Here is a 22,653-nt window from a genome sequence, read left to right on the forward strand (position 1 = left end):
ACTCCGTAGGTGTGCATTTTGAGAAATCACCTAAAGGGGAAGATTGACAGATGAAGTTTTAAACTCATAATGTACATTTAACAGTGCCAAATCCCCCCACAAGGCACTATGGGAGTCTCTATCCGCAGGCAGTGTCACATTTAGAAGCTGGAATCTGAATTTATCGCCTTCTGGAGTGGAAATGCTTTAAATTCAAATTCAATTACTGTGTAAACTCTGTAGAAGAAAGGCAAGCTTGGAGGAGCGGGTAACTTTAACTTTATATCAGTGTTCATGTGAGTGCAAACTATAAACTTGTTCAGAGACCAAGCTGTTCTCAGCATTAATCTAGTTCAGGGCCGTGGGTTTGGTTTATTGGTAGGGACATTTTAAAATCAGTTAGGCAGGTGTAAGTATACATGTACACAGAAATGGTAAATTCTGCAGTCTTTATGTATTAAATGTTTTCCTTGATATATATTCAACATAGACAGTGGATAGACTGAAAATATATATTTTTTAAAGATTGAATTTTTTAATAATTTTAAAAGAGGTATTTAATGCGTGTCAAGGCTGTATTTAATGCATTAAATGTTTTCATTTAATATATTTTAAAATGTAATTAATTTCAGCAGCCATTGTTCCAGTCTTCATTGTCACATGATCCTTCAGAAGTCATTCTAATATGCTGATTTGGTGCTCAGGAAACATTTCTTATTATTATCAAAGTTGAAAACAGTCATGCTGCTTAGTATTTTTGTGGAAATCATAATATATTTCGATACTTTTTGATACTTCTTTCAGAATTCTTGGATGAATATAAGTTTAAAAGAATAGCATTTATTTTGAAATAGAAATCTTTTGTAAAATTGTAAATGTTTTTACTGTCACGAATCAACTTTATTTGATTTAATGCATCCTTGCTAAATTAAGTATTCAGTTATTTTAATAAAAAATAAATAAAATAAAAAACGTACTGACCCCAAACTTTTGAACATTTATAGAACATTTATAACTTTTAGTATTTATATATATATTTATATATTTGATTAATAATTACATTTATAAAAGGAATAAAATACCTTCATTTTACTAATTAAAAATGAACAAATTAACTTGTATTGTACTTGTGTTTTTTCAGAATTTTAACTTAAGTATCTTTACCAGTATCTTTACTACCCAAAAATATGCTCATGATGTTGTACCAGGTTCATTAGAGCATAAGGAAGTATAGATGCGCACGTAACAATCTGCAGCATCAGGCAGTAAAAGTGAAAATTATCCTTGTGTGGGATCATCTATCTGTTTTAAAAACCTCTCTTTATATCTGACCATTTCTCTGCAAGCAGTGAACCTGAGCTGCTCTTGCCTGTCCAGGAAATTGATTCCACCCCTTCCAGCTGATGCCCACCATCTTTGTCTTCCTTTCTTTTCTTCTCTCTTCCTCTCGTCCTCTCTTGCCTCCTCTTTGCCCGCTACCAATCTCTGTCTCTGTTTTTTCCTCCTCAACGCGGCTGAGAGGCAAGTGCCAATTCTTCCGAGTAATTTGCGAGCTGGGCGGATGATGGGATTGGTGGATTGCGGCACCTGGCACTGTTTTGCATTGTCAGCCAAATAATCTGTGATTTATCACTCCAGAGATGAGCAGAGAGCGGAAGAAGACAAAAAACAGAAAGAGTGGAATTAAAGTGGAGAAAAGAACAGAAAACAGGGAAAGCAGCATTCTGCTGGAAGAAGAAATCAAGCAGAAAAGAGCAACCGAGATCAACACAATGCATGACATTTTAATTGAGTAAAGTATTAAATACACATATATTAAGTTCTAAAAATATAATTGAATTACTGTTTTGAGGTTCATGAATATTACTTCTTCATAAACTGTTTAATTGCTTTATTTCCTTTAAAAGTAGCATTTTTTGCTAAATAAATATTAATTCTTCTATTTATATAGAATTTATATATTCTATTTAAATATATTCATTTTATAGAGGTATTAGAAAACCTCCAATTGTTTTTTGGGTTGTTCGCCTTTCTTGTCGAGACATAATTTTCTCTTTATAGTGCTCTTCTCCACAAAGATACACTGGCCTTCATCTCTCTCTCTCTCTCTCTCTCTCTCTCTCTCTCTCTCTCTCTCTCTCTCTCTCTCTCTCTCTCTCTCTCTCTCTCTCTCTCTCTCTCACTCGCTCACTCACTCACACTCTCTCTCTCTCTCTCTCTCATTGCCCAGTCTCCTCTCCTCCTCTCTTTAAAATAGAGACAGAGATTAAATCGATTTTTCAGTGTCATCAAACCCATGGCTCAGCTCTTTGGCTTTGACGAAGGGAAGTGTTTATACAGGTTCGTTCCGAAGTCGTGAAATAATACGCCATCAGCTGCAAGATGGCAGGAAAGGAGAGAGGAAACACACACACACACACACATATATATATATATATATATATATATATATATATATATATATATATATATATATATATATATATATATATATATATATATATATATTATTGCTGTCAATCGAATGATATCTATGGACTGAGATATCATAGACGAGATATGGACTCGAAAGATATCTATGGACTGCTATTCTGTTTGTAGACTTACCCGTGACACCTTACTGTACCATCAAAAAGTTAATTTGTGACATACTGTATGACTGCACTTGATAAAAGGAAAGAAAAGAAAAGTTCTCATGGAGTTCTCATGGAGAAGTAATTTTTTATCTCAAAACAAATTTCATATTTTACTGTCATTGTCTTTTAATGAACAAAAACATGTTCTATCATAGTAGCTCAAAATTGATCAGAAATTACTACTCTGCTTTGCTCTTTGCAATTTTTTTTGTTCTTCCTCCTCCTTGTACCCCTATTTTTACAGTACTGTACCCTGCATCTCACAAACTTGTCCTTTGTCTCTGTGATACTTTAATTCTTGTTCTTTGTTGATATGAACCTGCAACCAGTCAAAATCTATTGAGCAGTCAGTACTGTAAACAAATGGAAAGCACAATGTTCAGGGCCGTACAATTTGTTCATTGTACAGTATACAGCCTACAATGCACTGTACTACAGTATACAATACTAAAAGGGACAAAAATCAAAGGAGTAAACGTGATCAGTTTGGTGCTTCTTGTCTTTGGGCATCATTTGAAACAGGTTAAATCAATTTTGAGTGGTTGTGTTCAATCAATGACATGTGCTCTCTATTTGTACTGTATTTGATTGTTGCCACTTGTGTTTACCAGTATGGATGGCATGTGCATTAGAGTGCAGAATGTGTTTTTAGAATGAGAATGTGTTTAGAGTTTTGCTGAAAAGTCTAAGTGAGATCTGCAAATTGTGTTTTACCATGTGAAATGGTTTAAGGTATAGGCGGATCTTTTGTGACGTCATTGTTTATGTTTGTCGCGTTGCATCATGGGAATCGTGTGGCAGGAAACACCGCTAGATACCTCTAGATACCTGTAATTTGATTGTTTTGCACGTTTGGAGGAGGATTTAGAGAAGAGGATGGTTCACTCTTGCTGTGTGGTCGAGTACGGCTCGTTGGGGGCCTGATAAAAAGTTTTTTCGAATTCCCCCCGAAAAGGATCGCGAAAAACGAAAGAAATGGTTGCGTGCAATTAGGCGATTGAACCTGGACGCTCCGAAGAAAGCCTGGATTCCTGCAGCTAACGTTACTGATCGAGTTTGTGAGGCTCATTTTGTTCATGGTAGGCCTAAGTCTTAGTGACTATGTATGTATAGAAGATTGAATAAAAAAAATAATAAAACTGAGTCAAATCAACCGAGTCATATGTTTTCGCGTTCTGATTCAGGTGTCCCAAACCGCGATCCACAGCACCCAGACTATGTTCCTCACATCAAAATGGGCTATTCTGGATCGCAAAACTTAAAAGCAAAAGAAAAGGCTGTTCTAACCTCTGCTTTTAGCACGATCACTGCTTTCTGTTTGGCAGAAAAGATCGGCCCAACTTTTCGAAAAAACAAAATAATCTTTTGAAAGCCTTTAATCATTCATGAGTGAAGGGTCCAGGGGTTTCTATTAAATAAGAATAAATGTCTCCCCAGCAGATTGGTGGCCAAGACACGGGCGAGTCGGACCAACGTTTTTTGTCATCCCAGATCTCATATGGGCTTTGAATAACTTCGATTTTGTCACCAATACAAATTTTGAGCTTCTCTCCAAACCTCCTCCGGTCTTCAGATGTTAAAGTGCTTATATATTGTGGATTTCGCCCGCTAACTCTCTTGAAAATGCTCGTCGCGTCTTTACTGCCCGCAATACTGTTTGTTTTGTTGCCACACAACCACTCGCGCATGCGTACAAAGATGTCAACAAAGATCCTCCTATTGACAACAGACTGCACAATTAGCTAAATGAGTTCAGGCAACTGAAAACTTTGTTCAGCCAATGGGTTTTAGTGTTTTAGCAATTGAGAAAAACTGTAATCGCACATTTTTCACATAAATAATCATGATTAATAAAACCTAATATTAAAGTTTTTCATATATTTTTATATTGTAATAATTTCACATTTAATCTCCAAATTAACGTAGAAACAACATAAAGACAGTAATCTATATGTTCAATATTTGTTTAAAATCTTTAAATGAAAGAGGGCATCACCGATACCAATACCGCTACTGATGTCAAATCTCTTCTCTCTGAGGAGAATGACGTGGAAGAGAAGAGATTGTTGAATAACGCCTTATTTTGGGTTTTTTTGCAAACAAAAAGTATTCTCGTCGCTTCATAACATTAAGGTTGGACCACTGTAGTCACATGGACTATTTTAACTACCTTTCTGGGCCTTGAAAGTTGCAATGACGCTGCTGCCTATGTGGGGTCAGAAACCTCTCGGATTTCATCAAAAATATCTTAATTTGTGTTCCGAAGATGAACGAATGTCTTACGGGTTTGGAACACTGTCAGGACTACTATAGTCAAATACGATTGACAATTAGCATACCGTTTGGATTGGCGGTATGGTTCTGTTCTGGGCAAGAACTCTCTGCGCATCCATGCAGCCTAGCATGGATAAGAGCAGAGAGAGCAGCAATAACCCCTCTTAGGGTAAACAGAACAGAACCAACATGAATGTATTGCAGATATCATTAATTAATAAAGATTTTAATGTACAGCATAATTGAGATTTATTTCTGATTCAAGGGGGAATCAGAATGCAAAATCCTGACTGGATGAGAGGAGGAGCTGGGGATGGAGGAGGGTAATTAGCTCCTGAGAAACGCGATAGCTGTTAATAATACTGAAGGAGTTTATATATGTATCCAGTGATAGGCGTTGTATTCCTATACAGTAGGTAGACGTGGATAAGCTGAGAATCATCTAATGCAAGCTTGACTAACGTGACCTGCCAGAACTGATGCTACGCTTGATTTTTGTGTGAACTAACCCTTTAATTATAGAGGGTATTACAGTATAATTGTAATTATAATAACTTTTTTTAAACATTTATTAGGCTTTAAATAATATAACAACTTTTAATTTAAGTGAACTTAAAACAATCTTCACATAAACCCATTATAATAAATGCCACATTTACCTGTGCCTTCAATATTAACTGCGTTAATATAATATAATATAATATAATATAATATAATATATAACTGTGTGTTACCCACACATTTAACTACGTTAATTGCATTGAATGTTTTTAACGCGTTAAACTTTACAGCTTGAGAATAATATCTCACGTTATCTCTCTAGCGTGAGAATAATATCTCACGCTAGAGAAATGAACTCGAGATAAGTATTTCGTATATGCACTATATTAGCCTATTTGTTATATTTACTTAACCTGTTAGTAATGTCTTGATTATTTAATGTATGTTTAAATAAATTTGTCATAAAAACAAGTTATGACAGCCACTGTGTAAATTATTATATTTAAAAAATGAATTGGAGTAGAAAAGTTACTTTATAATTAGATTTAGAAGTTAATGCAAAACCTGCCTTGTGTGCAATTTACAGCACTTGTTTTGTGTGTGTGTGTGTGTGTGTGTGTGTGTGTGTGTGTGTGTGTGTGTGTGTGTGTGTGTGTGTGTGTGTGTGTGTTGATTACTATATCTAAAAATAAATAGCAACTAAATTTAATCATTTTGGCTCTGTTGTTAATTTTCCCCATGTAGTTTACTGTATTAGCTAAGATGTTTTTATCCTTAAGAAATTTTTAATTATAATAGAATTTATTTAAAAACATATACACATACCGAACCGTGACCTCAATAGGGATTGTGGGGGGATTGCGAGTACTGTTTTTTCCAGTGGTATTTCTCTGGTTTTTCAATAAATGAAAATCTAGTCGAATATGCTGCTTATTTGGAACTTTGGTGAAATGTGATGCTGTGTCCCAGCTTCCAGAATGTCTTTCTCATGTCATGTTTTTGATGTTCTGATATGGCCACATGCCACTTTAGCTGCCATTTTCCCATGTCATTAGCCTTGCAGTCCTCAGACCTGACACAGTCATTTCTGCTGCAGAGAATGACAGGGTGGCGGCTCATAGAGCAACACTGGAGATGATCAGAAAGATAGGTGGATTGAGAAAGGTGCAAATTGCAAGAAAAGAGATGGAAGCAAAGGTGGAGAAATTGAGCGTAGCATCCTTGCAGGGAATTCTGGGTAATTGCTCTTTCAAGAGTCACACACATACACAAAAACTTTAGGGCTTCTAGAAGGTGCCTTTTATCAACTGTTGTTGTCTGTGTTTGTGTGGCAGAACATTCCACCCTATAAAAACATCCACAGCATGGGAACTATTATACATCCTCTGTATTTGTGGCTTGTGTGTGTGTGTGTGTGTGTGTGTGTGTGTGTGTGTGTGTGTGTGTGTGTGTGTGTGTGTGTGTGTGTGTGTGTGTGTGTGTGTGTGTGTGTGTGTGTGTGTGTGTGTGTGTGTGTGTGTGTGTGTGTGTGTGTTTGTGTGTATGTGTGTGTGTGTGTGTATGTGTGTGTGTGTGTGTGTTTGTGTCCGATCTGAGGATCGGTCGGCGCTCTAGACGGGTACGTCTAGTCACCCCGCACCCCCGCCAAACCCTCAGCCTGTGGTCGGACCCTTCGTTTCTACGGGCAGGTGTTCCCCTAGAACAAGTGGCCAGGCATGCTGTGGTCTTCACAGATGCCTCTGCCACAGGCTGGGAGGCCATGTACAACGGGCATGCAGTTTCAGGTCTGTGGGCGGGGCCTCAACTGCATTGGCATATCAATTGCCTCGAGTTACTCACAGTACGCCTTGTGCTGGGCTGCCTCAAGGGGCCGCTACATGGCAAGCACGTACTGGTCTGTATGGACAGCACTGCGACTCTTGCGTACATCAACCGTTCAAGGTGTCTACGCTCCCGCCGCATGTCGTAACTCGCCCGCCATCTCCTCCTATGGAGTCAGAAGCATCTGAGGTTGCTTCGTGCCATTCACATGCCTGGCGTGCTCAATCGTGCAGCCGATGAGCTCTCATGATAGCCTACGCTTCCGGGAGAGTGGCGTCTCCATCCCCAGGCGGTCCAACTGATATGGGACTTCTTTGGATCCGCACAGATAGATCTGTTTGCACTCCGGACTCGACCCATTGCCAGTTATTTTACTCCCTGTCCGAGGGGACCCTCGGCACGGATGCACTGACTCTCAGCTGGCCCCGTGGCCTATGCAAGTATGCATTTCCCCCAGTGAGCCTTCTTGCACAGACACTGTGCAAAGTCAGGGAGAACGAGGAGCAGGTCTTTTTAGTTGCACCGTATTGGCCCAACCAGACCTGGTTCCCAGAACTCATGATTCTCGTGACAGCCCCTCCTTGGCCCATTCCTCTGAGGAAGGACCTACTTTCTCAGAGACGGAGACCTCTGGAAACTCCATGTCTGGTCCCTGGATGGGACGTGGAGGTTCTAGGTGACCTACCCCAGGCGGTGGTAGACACCATCACTTCCACTAGAGCCCCCTCAACGAGTCGCCTCTATGCACTGAAGTGGAACCTGTTCGTTGGATGGTGTTCTTCCCACCCAGAAGACCCCCGAAGATGTCCGATCAGAGTCATGCTTTCTTTCCTGCAAGATGGCTTGGAGTGAAGGCTGTCTCCCTCCACCATCAAAGTGTATATCACAATGCAGTTTTAAGGTAAGTCATTGGGAAAGCATGATCTGATCGTCAGGTTCCTGAGGGGAGCGAGGAGACTGAATCCGCCTCACCCTCTTAGGACCTGTCTCTGATGTTCAGCGCACTGCAGAGACCTCCTTTGAACCACTACAGTCAGCTCAGTTAAAGATCCTGTCACTGAAGACAGTGCTCCTGACTGCTCTGACCTCTATCAAGAGGGTAGGGGACCTGCAAGCATTTCGGTCGACGAATCGTGCCTAGAATTCGGGCCGGCCAACTCTCACGTTGTCCTGAGACCCCGGCCTGGATACGTGCCCAAGGTTCCTACTGCTCCCTTCAAGGACCAGGCAGTGAACCTGCAAGCTCTGCCTTCGGAGGAGGCAGACCCAGCCCTGGCTTTTCTCTGTCCCGTCCGCTCCTTGCGGTTATACGTGGACAGAACACAAAGCTTTAGGACCTCAGACCAGATGTCACGGAGGCCAGCAGAAGGGAAAGGCTGTCTCCAAGCAGAGGTTAGCCCACTGGATAGTGGATGCTATTGTCTTGGCGTACCAGTCCCAAGACATGCCTTGCCCGTTCGGGTTGCGAGCACACTCAACTAGAAGTGTTGCTTCCTCCTGGGCGCTGACTCAAGGCGCCTTGCTGATAGATATGTAGAGCTGCGGGCTGGGCGACACCCAACATGTTCGCTAGATTCTATAGCCGCCGTGTAGAGCCGGTTTCTTCATGTATACTCACCCCCAGTGGCCAGTAGCGCGAAGGACCCATTCTTAGTGTCGGCTTGCAATGCCACTCCCGCCCCGCTGGGCCGGATACGTGCGTCTATTTGCTCCAGTAGTGTTCCCCAGAAAGGGCTAACCCTGTTGAGTTCCTCTGTCACCCCTGCAGCAGTCAGACATTGTGGAGCGTCTGACGCCAGGCCTACACTCGTGTGCATTGTGGAACCTGTGCTAAGCTGGGTGTCTGGCTCTACTTGAAGACTATAAAATCTGGCAAAATTGTTGGGTGTCGCCCAGCCTGCAGTTCTACATATATCTGTCAGCGAGGCGCCGTGCGCCAGCACCCAGGAGGAAACAACACTTCTGGTAGAGTGAGCTCTCAAAAGCAGAGCTTCTCCCTGACTCGTAGTAAATCACTCGAACAGGTTATTGAAACGGAACAACACAAGTGCTCGGCTCCGAAGCGAAAAGCTGAATGTACGATGCAAGCGTGCTTCCATTCATACCCGCTTTGCAGGGCGGGGTGCGGGATGCGGGATGCAAATCTTGCACGCCAATGTTCATTGGCACGTTTAGCTTACACTCAACGGTGATTACGCTATCAGACGAGATCCGAGACCAGTTTTTCAGGTATATAACCACAGTAAATGGCAGTAAATGTTCAGAAATAGTAATCAAATGTAAAATAATACTGCTTAAATAATTAAATTGTATTGCAAAAAGTAGAAAGTCGAAACCTAACTGAATAAATAAATAAATAAATACACCGGCGATTTTGCAGGTTTTTCTACTTACAAAGCATGTAGAGGTCTGTAATAAAAATGCGTCTCTATTGCACGCATTGTGTTTATCGTGCAATAAATACGCGAAAATGAGTTTTTACGTGCATATGATACGCAGTTTTCGCGTGCATTTGATACGCACTTTTTTGCGTGTAATACCCACACACCCCACACGACTAATCCTACCCATGCGTATCATATGCACGTACCCTACCACTACTAAACCTACCCTAAACCTACCCATGCGTATCATATGCACATAAAATCTCATTTTGGCGTATACATTGCACGATAAACACAATGCGTGCTATAGAGACGCATTTAGTGTGATCAGGTTGGATATATATATATATATTCATTATTATTATTATTTTATATATATATGTATATATATATATATATATATATATATATATTTTTTTTTTTTTTTTTTTTTTTTCAGGTAGTCAAATTAATCAAATGTGGTCTACTCTTAAATATCTTTTAAAAGTTCTTATTCTCCAGCTCTCTTTCTCTCTCATTTTCCTTGTTAGTTGATCATTATTAACAGGACGCATGTTAAGGAACATGTTTATGAAATAAAATCACTCAACAGTGCATAAAAGCTTGACCATTTTGAGCAGTACATGACACACATGCACGTTCATTTTAGATTTCATCATGGCCCCGTGGTGACCCTGAGCTGTAATAGTGAGATGTGACTGCTTCACGCTGCTTGAGCTTGTGTGTGTGTGTGTGTGTGTGTGTGTGTGTGTGTGTGTGTGTGTGTGTGTGTGTGTGTGTGTGTGTGTGTGTGTGTGTGTGTGATTTACCGGTAGGGAAATGATAGTGCTCTGTTCGCCATGACAACGTCACACAGACACAGCCCATCAAAGTGCCATAAACGTCCAGCGGATACAGACCACCATTAATCATGACAGAGAGTAAAGAGGGCAAAATATATAGAAAAGATTAGAAAAAAATTAAGTCCATATAAAAAAAGAAGAAGAAGAGGGAAAAGACAGTGAGACTAACAGGGAGACACTCACTAGTTTGTTTTCCCAGTTTTCACATAATTATGTGAAAAGGGTGCTCTTCATTTTTTTAAGATAAGTGTAATTGTGGATAGTGATGGGAGGAAAATATATCAAATGCCACAGTCATTACAAAATCAACAAAACAATCACAACTGTTCGATCCACCACTACTTCTATTTTCTGTTTCTCTCGCACTGCAGGTATCTGTTGGTTGTGATGAGGTGTTGGTGAATGGGAAAGAGATGAGGGGGCGTGTCTCACTTCAAGTGAACTTTACCTACCTCTATTTGACCAGCCAATTAGAGCTCACAGTTTGGGTGCCACGGTTACCGCTCCAGATTGACGTCTCTGATGCCGAACTCAGCCAAGTCAAAGGATGGAGGGTGCCCATCATCACCAACAAGAGGTGCGTGTGTGTGTGAAAGGTATATATACACGTGCGTGTGAGCAGACATCTGAGGAGAAGGGCACACTGTTTTTAGGGCACAATGTTTTTAGGGCACACTGTTTTTGCACCATCCTGCACTATCACTTTCATTTTCATGGTATTTGGTGTCTGTTTGTGTGTGGATATATGTCTGTTTTTTTTTCACAGCCCAATTTTGCATGTTGGCCTTCAGTCTGTCTGAAGGGGCCCATTTTTCAATTTGGCCAATTTCTGTCTATCTGCCTGTAACAACAAAACCACTGTTACCACCAGCAAAGGTGTCAAGTAACGAAGTACAAATACTTGTTTGGTATACAAGTACTTGTTTGGCCCCTTAAGGTATACTTCGTTACCTTACTTAAGTAGAAATGTTGGGTATCTATACTTTACTGGGGTAATTATTTTTCAGCTGACTTTTTACTTCTACTCCTTACATTTCCACGCAATTAACTGTACTTTCTACTCCTTACATTTTTAAAATAGCCTCGTTACTCCTATTTCATTTCGGCTTGTTTTCATTCCGGCTTGTCATCGTAAAAAAAAAAAACTATCCAGATAAACCGCGCCATTCAGATAGAGTGAATTTGATTGTGGTTGGATGAGAAGTATAAACATATACCATTCGGACACCCTATTGGTTTGTACGCGATCTATCGCACCTGCACATGACACAAGTCACGTCACACTCCAGCAAGGACATATTCCAGTTCAAGTCATCTCGTAAAGATCGTATTTACGAGTGGAGCGCACATGAACGCCACCACAATGTCGTAAATACAAATGGGAAGCTCGGGATTTTCTTTAAGCCCCGATCTTTACGAGTTGGGGGGCGTGTCACTGAGAAACATGGCGGAATACCACAATACTTAAAGGTATTTACCAGTGATATTGCAAGACCTTTCTATTTACAGTGAAGTAAGCTAATTGCCTGCACAGAATATGATGGCATTATAATATAACAATGTAATATGTAATAAAGTATGATAAAGTTTGCAGTGGCTTCATAAATTAAATAAAAACATAAAAAAACAAAGTACACCTGATGCACATTTCTTTGTTCTTCATTATCTAAAATGAAACTTGCTCTATTTATGTGTAATTAATTAAAAGAAAGTACATCGCCATCTTCCTCCGACAAAAGTGACCTTGAACGTAGTGTTGCTTTCGTCAACGAAAATTATGACGAAATATTGTCGTCAACGAACCTTTATCACCTGACGAAAACGAGACGAGACGCAACGTAAATGCTGGTCATGTGACGATGACTAAAATAAATGTATAATGCAATATCGTTGACGAATAAAAACGAGACTAAATGTGGTTTAACAAAATAAAAACTATGCTAAAATGTCTCTTCATTTTCGTTGACCAAAACGAGACTAGACGAAATGTTATAACGTCACGACGAATGAGAGAGTTGTGCGTGAACCCGTATAGCTACTGTGTCTATGGCGTGAACCCATAGCTTTGTCGGCTTTAAATTCTGGTTTGCGATCTGGTCACCCGATTATCAGCAAATTTAACAATATTATTCCATTAGTTATTCCATTAAAATGTCTCATTGATAGATTTGACACATTCATAATCGTCACCCTCTGGTTACATGAACGCGTCACCACCGCATCAGCACAGAAAACATGGAGTTTATTTTAAAGAATAATCGCACAACCTATTCGATATTCTATAATTAAATAAACTAATCGAATATTCAAAAAACGTGACTCATCCCTGCATGGAATCTCTTTCTTTTCCCAAATCTTCACTCACGTCTCACCCATTTTCTAAGGGGATTATAAACGTTTCTTCATTGGTTCGCTTTTAATAAGGCCTATTATATTCGTATTCTTTACTGTGGTAAAGTAGAAAATGCTGTAGGACAGATAGCCTACATTTGTACTTGCATGTCAAATTCTACAGTTTGTGCTTGTTATAGACATGGTAAGGCGCGTCAAGTTTAGTTGTAAACGGGTGATTTTTTGTTTCACTTTCTCTGGCAGCGCAATCTCAAACATAGCTTAAATATCTCGCCCTTGTGGAGGATAAAATTCGCTCTTCAGACCATTTTACATCAAGTTGAAAACATGAAGATATCAGAAAAGAGATCGATGGACTCTTTCCTGCTCGTGTCCCACATCCCTCTCAAAGCGCATTGTGGTAGGCTATATCATGCGTCTTTGTGTGGAAATATAAAACGAGTTTTTATTTTTTATTTTTTTAAACAACCCCCCCAACCACCGCTGGTAGTTGGTCCATTACCAACAAACTGCCACCGACACAGCCCTAAATATAATAAGATAACCTTGTTTGAAATACTATATTGACTGGGTTAAATAGAATTGCATTACTAAATAAAATACAATTTTCATTGACTAAAACTAGACTAAAATGTCATCAGTTTTCGTCGACTAAAACTAGACTAAAATGTCATCAGTTTTCGTCGACTAAAACTAGACTAAAATGTCATCAGTTTTCGTCGACTAAAACTAGACTAGACTAAAAAGAGTATGAACGTGACTAAAACTAATAAAAACTAAAACGACAGCTTGACACAAAGACTAGACTAAAACTAAAAGTAAAACAGGCCGCCAAAAACAACACTACTTGAACGCACATGCCGTCATAAACACGACTTCCCACCTCGTAAGTACGAACTTCCCAGGAGGACTTGAACGCACCAACAGCCAATGTTGGGGTCGTTACAAAAAAAAAAGACACCACACGTTTTTTCGCCACCCATGTTAACAGATAAGTGCATTCACACTGCACGCAGAGGTGGCGCGGCAGCGTGTAGCAGGTCTGGAGCAGAGTAGAAGCAGCAGTGCCACGATCGTTTCGGCGCCGAGTCTATTTTTGCTGCGCCGTTCACATTGAATTAAAGTGACAATGCATTGATCATAGCCAAAATACACAGCAGTTTTACCCAAAAAGTGCATTGAAGATATCTATTGTGTTTTAAACAGTCAATCAAATTAAATGACCTTCAGCAATTTAAAAAGAAAACAAATGTCCAAAAACAAACTTTTTGCCCGAACTACAAAAACAAGTTTAAACAATTTATACTGCCAGTTTAGCTTAAGTTACATATTATTATTATTATTATATATTACTGATATGATATACAGTGGGTACGGAAAGTATTCAGACCCCCTTAAATTTTTCACTCTTTGTTATATTGCAGCCATTTGCTAAAATCATTTAAGTTCATTTTTTCCCCTCATTATTGTACACACAGCACCCCATATTGACAGAAAAACACAGAATTGTTGACATTTTTGCACATTTATTAAAAAGAAAAACTGAAATATCAAATGGTCCTAAATATTCAGACCCTTTGCTCAGTATTTAGTAGAAGCACCTTTTTGATCTAATACAGCCATGAGTCTTTTTGGGAAAGATGCAACAAGTTTTTCACACCTGGATTTGGGTATCCTCTGCCATTCCTCCTTGCAGATCCTCTCCAGTTCTGTCAGGTTGGATGGTAAACGTTGGTGGACAGCCATTTTCAGGTCTCTCCAGAGATGCTCAATTGGGTTTAAGTCAGGGCTCTGGCTGGGCCATTCAAGAACAGTCACGGAGTTGTTGTGAAGCCACTCCTTCGTTATTTTAGCTGTGTGCTTAGGGTCATTGTCTTGTTGGAAGGTGAACCTTCGGCCCAGTCTGAGGTCCAGAGCACTCTGGAGAAGGTTTTCGTCCAGGATATCCCTGTACTTGGCCGCATTCATCTTTCCCTCGATTGCAACCAGTCGTCCTGTCCCTGCAGCTGAAAAACACCCTCACAGCATGATGCTGCCACCACCATGCTTCACTGTTGAGACTGTATTGGACAGGTTATGAGCAGTGCCTGGTTTTCTCCACACATACCGCTTAGAATTAAGGCCAAAAAGTTCTATCTTGGTCTCATCAGACCAGAGAATCTTATTCATCACCATCTTGGAGTCCTTCAGGTGTGCTTTCATGTGTCTTGCACTGAGGAGAGGCTTCCGTCGGGCCACTCTGCCATAAAGCCCCGACTGGTGGATGGCTGCAGTGATGGTTGACTTACTACAACTTTCTCCCATCTCCCGACTGCATCTCTGGAGCTCAGCCACAGTGATCTTTGGGTTCTTCTTTACCTCTCTCACCAAGGCTCTTCTCCCCCGATAGCTCAGTTTGGCCGGATGGCCAGCTCTAGGAAGGGTTCTGGTCGTCCCAAACGTCTTCCATTTAAGGATTATGGAGGCCACTGTGCTCTTAGGAACCTTAAGTGCAGCAGATATATTTTTTTTTTTACTTTGGCCAGATCTGTGCCTTGCCACAATTCTGTCTCTGAGCTCTTCAGGCAGTTCCTTTGACCTCATGATTCTCATTTGCTCTGACATGCACTGTGAGCTGTAAGGTCTTGTATAGACAGGTGTGTGGCTTTCCTAATCAAGTCCAGTCAGTATAATCAAACACAGCTGGACTCAAATGAAGGTGTAGAACCATCTCAAGGATGATCAGAAGAAATGGACAGCACCTGAGTTAAATATATGAGTGTCACAGCAAAGGGTCTGAATACTTAGGACCATGTGATATTTCAGTTTTTCTTTTTTAATAAATGTGCAAAATTGTCAACAATTCTGTGTTTTTCTGTCAATATGGGGTGCTGTGTGTACAATAATGAGAAACAAAAAATTACTTAAATGATTTTAGCAAATGGCTGCAATATAACAAAGAGTGAAAAATTTAAGGGGGTCTGAATACTTTCCGTACCCACTGTATATAAGCGAACAATTCCAACTCAGTATAGAATGGTAAATAGAATAATATAGCACACATATAGTATAGACATCTATGATGTGCATGAATTTGCTCATTTACAATAGGCTACGTCTCTATTAGCCTAATAACTTTGCTGTTTGTAATTACAGACATTTATGAATTATCTTTAAGATGTTTATGATGGGTAATGTTTGTAAATGAGATGTGTGTCAGATATTTCAACAATCTAAAGGATTTCGTAAAGTTTTTCTCTTTTGCAGAACGCTTTTCATGGAGATGAGTGCTAATATGTAATAAATATGCAGATAATATATAATAATAAATATAATTCAGCTATCAATTACCTATCAATATTTATTTATTCAAAAAGAATATACAGAATCTGTCAAAGTACTTAGTTGACCACAACCTCAAAAGCCTGTACCCAAGCCGCGGTTCAGTTGCGCGTGACAAACGTTGCCAGTGTGAAAGAAAAATGGGCGTGTGCTGCTCCCGCTCACCGTATGCACTGCTTCTGCGCTGCCTCCGCTCTGCTAACACGTGCAGTGTGAAACCGGCATAATGGTGCAAAAAGCATAATATATTCCGCTCCATGAAACACGTTAATGCTCAGTAGTACACATATATGGTTCTTTAATGTATTTGCATTGTACTAAAATGCGTTAATTTTCAGTGGGCATATATGCGGCTGAAACAGGTAGCCTAGTCTAGTGCATCCCAAATTTTTCAACATTAACATTTTAATATAACATTATAGTCATTATGGCCTTTAGAAAAATGTTTTTTTGAGGAGGTGGGCTAGTGCACTATAGGCCCCTGTGGCGCGGCCTAAGCTTTTGTCCTTAATTTTTTCCTTACATTACTTTTACACTTTTACTTGAGTAAAAAGCTTGAGTTGATACTTTTACTTCTACATAAGTCTTTTTAAACCCTAGTATCTATACTTCTACCTGAGTAATGAATGTGAATACTTTTGACACCTCTGACCACCAGGAACCACACGTGCGCGCGCACACACACACACACACACACACACACACTTACACCCCACGCAATGCACCACGCAAGGTGAACTGGAAGTTTGAAGTAATCACAGTTTCAGAGAGAGAAATAAAATGGGGGAAAAGAAAAGACGAGGCAAAGAAAACAAAACAAAACCCAACAGAAAAAAACAGACAACGAAATAATAATAAAGAAAAGAAAAGAAAAGAAAAGAAAAGAAAAGAAAAGAAAAGAAAAGATTTTTTTTTGATAATTGCTGGAGATTATTTTTCTCAGTTCTAATCATTCAGGTAACCAGCTGCATCTTTTACACGCAGTGTTTTTTATTTTAATGGCATGTTTTAATATGCAAAAATAAAAATGAGTTGTGAGATCAAGTAAATAATGATTTAAATTACCTCACACAGAGCTGGAATATAGTGTCCAGGCAGATTGGGTACTATTTTGGATTTTTTTTTTTTTTTTTTTTTTTGAGCTTGCCAACCCCTGTCTCAGTTCACTTTCACTTTAAGGAAAAGTCCTGCTTTGCCAATCTGCTTTACATCTTTTTCTGAGTTTCACGTAGAAAAGTAAGTCATACAGGTTTGGAACAACATGAAAGTGAAGCATGATGTGTGAACTATCCTTTTAAGGAAACCGTGAAGCACAAGGAGAATTTATTTAAGTTGTTTTTTATTATTCTAAGAATGTCATTACTAGTAAATCATTATTTCAGCTTAAACAACCCAACTCAAAGTCAACCCATTTGTGTTGTGTTTATTGAATGTTATGATTATACATAATGACATTTCAATAATAATGTTTCTACCCTTGTACTTCAGGGCTTCATTACATAGCCAGACTCATGTCACCACTTCATAGTCAATACAATTGTATTTCTGTTTTCTAAACATGTAGATTTTAAATTTCTTATCTTATCTGCTTTCTGTGTTGCCCAGGCCGACCCGGGACAGTGAGGATGATGAGGAGGATGAGAGGAAGGGCAGAGGCTGTGCCCTGCAGTATCAGTATGCTCTGGTACGTGTTCTCACACACTTCGTGGCCGAGCCAGCTGACCCTGGTGGGGAGCTTGTGCACATGCTGGGTTCTGATTGGTCTGCTGACATCACAGAGATGGTCCTGGACTTCCTAAAAGTGGAAGATACACGCACTGCTCGACTAATTGATGGAAGGGTGCTGGTGGGAAGAGACCTGGGCATGACCACTATACAGGTAACTAACCATCTATCCTTCCATCCATCCGTCTATCCATTGTTGATGCTATTTATGTTTAACATACAAGGCATCTACATCTCTATTTATATATTTGGCATATTAGTACAGTATATGTGGTCCCGGGGAATCAAACCCATGCCTAATTTATTCATAGTCAGTTAGTTTGACTGTATCTGCTTGGTGAGCAGCTCAGTTTTTAAATAAAGTCTGCATACTGTATTTAGAGGATTCACCGTTGACAAATAAAGAAAGAACCTGAGAGATAGTAACACCTCCCTTGTCAAACACACCGGATATATTCACCCCTCATTGCAAAGATGTTATTGCATGTGAGTGATAACAAGCTTGTTTGCCTACAGGTGTTAAAATCTCAGCTGTGTTGAATGCTCAATCTCGAGTCAAGTGTTCTGTTGGCTAAGAGGCCCCTGTGTGTTTATGTTCATTTTCTGTCCATGTGTGTTTTCATGTCTGTCATTTTCCATTTGCAATTTATCATGTTTCACGTGTTGGTCCAAATGTGTGATGGTTATATAAGACCTCGCATGTGGTTTTGAGTTGGTTATGATTTCAGTTTTTAGTGGAATTCTCTCTGTTCTTGTTTTCATGTGGTCTCTCTCTCTATCGTTTATGCTCTCGCCACCCCTTTGATTTCCTGCCATTTTTGTTATTTTTTCTTTTCCTCCCCTCAGCTTGGGAATCCTCATGGTGTCAGTTATGTCCATGCTAACAGAATATGATGCTCGACGATGACACGTTGACTCTAAGAGCTCTTTGTAGAACTGTCATACTGCCTGTCTGTCATAGTAAACCAATTGCAAAGAGTCAGTTTGTATTTCCTCGTCATTGCTTTACTTTTGTAAGGATGGGACATATTATATAATGGAAACTGAGACAGGAAAGGTTTTTCAAATAACTATATTAAATTGCATGCAAAGAGATAGATAGATAGATAGATAGATAGATAGATAGATAGATAGATAGATAGATAGATAGATAGATAGATAGATAGATAGATAGATAGATAGATAGATAGATAGATGATAGATACATAGATAGATAGATAGATAGATAGATGATAGATACATAGATAGATAGATAGATAGATAGATAGATAGATAGATAGATAGATAGATAGATAGATAGATAGATAGATAGATACATAGATAGATACATAGATACATATATAGATACATAGATAGAGATAGGTAAGCACAGAGTGACACATGCATTGGATCATTGTGCCTCCATTTTATTTATTTTTTCCAGGTAATATCCCCTTTGTCTGACTCCATTCTGGCCGAGAAGACCATCACAGTGCAGGATGATAAAGTGACCATCACTGATCTGGGAGTTCAGCTGGTGGGCTCTTTGAGTCTCTCACTGCAGCCCAGTTCCACCAACAACAGAGCCTTCTACATCACAACCACTGCTCAGGATCTGTTGCACACACCTAAACAGGTGACCACAAGAATAATAAATTTTACTACCATAAACTACTTTGAATCGTATGGGGAAAATCACATGTTAGCTATAAAATTCTATAAAAGTGGAAGTTGTGGCTGTTGTAGACATTGGGGCTATTGTAAATTGGCTGGAGTATTTTGGAACTAGAGGTTGCAGTGTAGAGGCTATAATGAATTTAATTGACTTGTACATTTTAATAATGAAAGTTGAAAATACTGTGAATTGGCAGCAGCGATCTAAAAACTAAAAATTGAGGCAATGTGAATGGGCTGTAACTTTCTAGAATTAGAAGTTGAGTCTATTGTAAATTGGATGTAATGTTTTAGAACTAGAAAATGTGGCTGTTGTGAATTCACTCTAAATGTTGTAGAACGAAAAGTTGAAAATTGGATAAAACATTATCCACCTTATTTTCCATTGTGGAAGTAAGCTATATCCTGTGGATGTGCTAGTCCTTCGATTCATTAGCTGCTATAGGTAAATAAATAGAAGAGTAAGCGGTAAAATTATTTCAAATCAGTTTTTTTTATAATTATGATAATATTTAAATAATATGATAAAAAGACCTGTTTGCAACATCAAGCAGAATAACTGACTGTTTTTGTACAGCTAAAATAGCCAAGCGGCTGACACTGGAAGCCTCGCACATTCAAGTTACAAATGGCAGAGGCCGCTCTTACATTAAAATTAAGGTGGATAGAACCAAAAACTGAAGCTATTCTGAATGTCTCTAAACATTCTAGAACTTTGAGGTTACTGTGAATTAGCTTGAATTTTCTAGAACTTGACCTCAGTGAGAATTACTGGAACACTGCAGAACTACCCCTAGTGAAAAAAAAAACTTTACGAAAATTTATTTAAAATACATTTATTTCATACTAAGTATACTACAAAGCCGTTAACTTATTTACTGAAATGTAGCTTGAGACTTATATATTTATATAAATATTATAATTTAACTTCATTTGGAGTTCTTTATTGGGCAATGCACATTTCTCAATATTAAGCCTAAAATGTCTCTTAGTAGGGATAGAATGATCTCTGTATAATATCCGTATTTAAATTCAAGATATTTAAAGTGTACCTAAAGTATACTTGCAATAGTTCCACTTTAGCACAATCAAATATGCTTAAGTATATCTTTAGTTGGACCACAGCACTATTATATCTAAAGTACATTAAGCACAAAATTAGTTATACCAATTTAGTATACTAAAAGTACAATTTAAGGATATTTGTATTAAGTACGTAAATATAAATGTATGTGTAGTATACTTAGCATAAAATAAATGTATTTCAAATACATTCTAGTATATTTATTTTACACCAGGGACAATATGAGGCTTGGAGAACAAACTAGAATTGCAGCTGAGAAGGACAATTGCCTAAAGTTTTTAGGCTGGTGTGTTAATTTAAAAGAGCAGTGCAGTTTGAAAGAATTTGTTGGAAAACATGTTTTAAGCTTAATCAGCTGCAAGGAAACCTGCTGATTAACAAAAGTGTCCACAAGCAAAATAGCTCTACATCAGAAATAGGCACTAATATTGTGACACTTCAGAATAAATTTTCATTCATGCTACCTGGTTGAGCTTTTTTTAAGGGTATGTGGCTAAGGAGAGAGATATTAGAGGCAAAATGTAGAGACTAAAATGTTCAATAAAAAGTCAGGTAAAGTAACAACTTGGAAAAAAAGCAGACTGCTTCTTACAGTCATTGTAAAGCACACCTATCAACCGTCCACAGTTTGCCCTGCCAACATTGCAGATACCATTGCAGAAATAATCCAGTATGCAAACACATTCTGCAGAATAGCCTCTGTTTGCTCTATTAACCCATGGCCCCTCAATTGAGGCACTGGTGTTCATTTTGGCAGGCCTTGTTGTAACTGAGAAGTGAAAAGCTCTAATATTCTACTTCCTCCTGTGCTGTTTGGAATCATCTGATTAAAGAATTTAAAATAGCGGCTCTGCTAAAAACCAAAATGCTTTTCCTGGCTTCTGCCAGCGTTTTCCCACGCACAAGGCCCAAGGTTAACTATGAGTGAATGAGAGTGGGTGGGAAAACACTGCAAGAGTCTCATTTGGAGTTGTTAGCAATTACGGATATTAAGAAAAACGCTTTTTGTCTCATTTGAAGAAGCTGCCAAAATCAAGGTGGACACATACAGTATCTGAAGGTTGTTCTTGTACACTATTTCTGACACCAGCGTAGTTGATCTGCAGTTTGCGTTTCACTCTCTCAAGCGTTTGTGATTAACTCCACACACTCTACAGCCTATATAATTATAATACTAATCCTATAATTACTTCTCTCTTTCCTTGCATAGTACTTGATATTTCTTAAATTATATGTCTACATGTTTAGATAAGCTAAAATTAATTTGCAAAGTTCGCAAGTTCTGCTACATATATTTGTGTGCGCTTTTGGAAAACTTGATTTGATTTGAAAACTTCACTCAAACATGAAAATGGTGTCATTGTTAAACACTTTCATGTTATTCTGAACTGTATGACTTTATTTCTTCTATGGAAATTTGTAATAATAAACATGATTTTTTCCCCCATACATTGAAAGCATATAAGGTTTGAATGTTCTACTAGCACAAATAAAGTCATACAGGTTTAGAACAACATGGGTGAGTAAACCATGACAAAAATTTCATGACAGAACTATCCCTTTAAAGCAACTCTTTTCACCCTCATAATACTGTTGAGTAGTGTTTCCCTGTAGTTGATGGTGAGGAAAGATGTGAAACATAATTTGTTTCAGTGGGCAGTTAGTCCAGAAGATGATGTGCCACCTTGAATTTGATGCTGTAACCAAAAAATGGCACGCAGCTCCATTCTGTACCCGTAATGTAGTCTTTTTACTGCAGAACTTCCTGTTGGGCATGCACTTTCACCTCACAGTCAAGTGAAGAGGATGTTTATTGTTTTCAGCACTCCAAATTAATCGCCTCTTCTTTTTTATTTGGTGTATGAATGACTGAGCCTTCTAAAGGTAAATATAAACTTGTAGTGCTCCTGCATTTATCATGGCCATTTTTTAATTTTAATTTAAGAGAAATCTTGACAGCATGGCTATTGGATGTCAGTTCCTATAACAGGCAGTTTGTGCTTTGATTCACATTCAGAGCAGAAACCCTCATTTTCACAATTAAATGGTATATCAAGTATAAAACATCACTCTCCAAGGAT

At 38.8% G+C, this 22,653-nt stretch overlaps 1 protein-coding gene across 1 annotated transcript in view; it reads left to right on the forward strand.

Moving 5' to 3' along the window:
• The window catches only part of LOC309499133 (transmembrane protein 132C), a 241,874-nt gene that overhangs the window by 215,193 nt on the left and 4,028 nt on the right, over positions 1–22,653 (forward strand). The window contains exons 6-8 of the mRNA XM_082170196.1: positions 10,809–11,014; positions 17,716–17,989; positions 19,259–19,450. Of these exons, the coding sequence (XP_082026322.1) occupies positions 10,809–11,014; positions 17,716–17,989; positions 19,259–19,450 (672 nt within the window). The remainder of the gene's footprint in view (positions 1–10,808; positions 11,015–17,715; positions 17,990–19,258; positions 19,451–22,653) is intronic.

The sequence above is a fragment of the Leuciscus leuciscus genome, assembly GCF_965113295.1.
Source record: "Leuciscus leuciscus genome assembly, chromosome: 5".
In the NCBI taxonomy this organism is placed as follows: domain Eukaryota; kingdom Metazoa; phylum Chordata; class Actinopteri; order Cypriniformes; family Leuciscidae; genus Leuciscus; species Leuciscus leuciscus.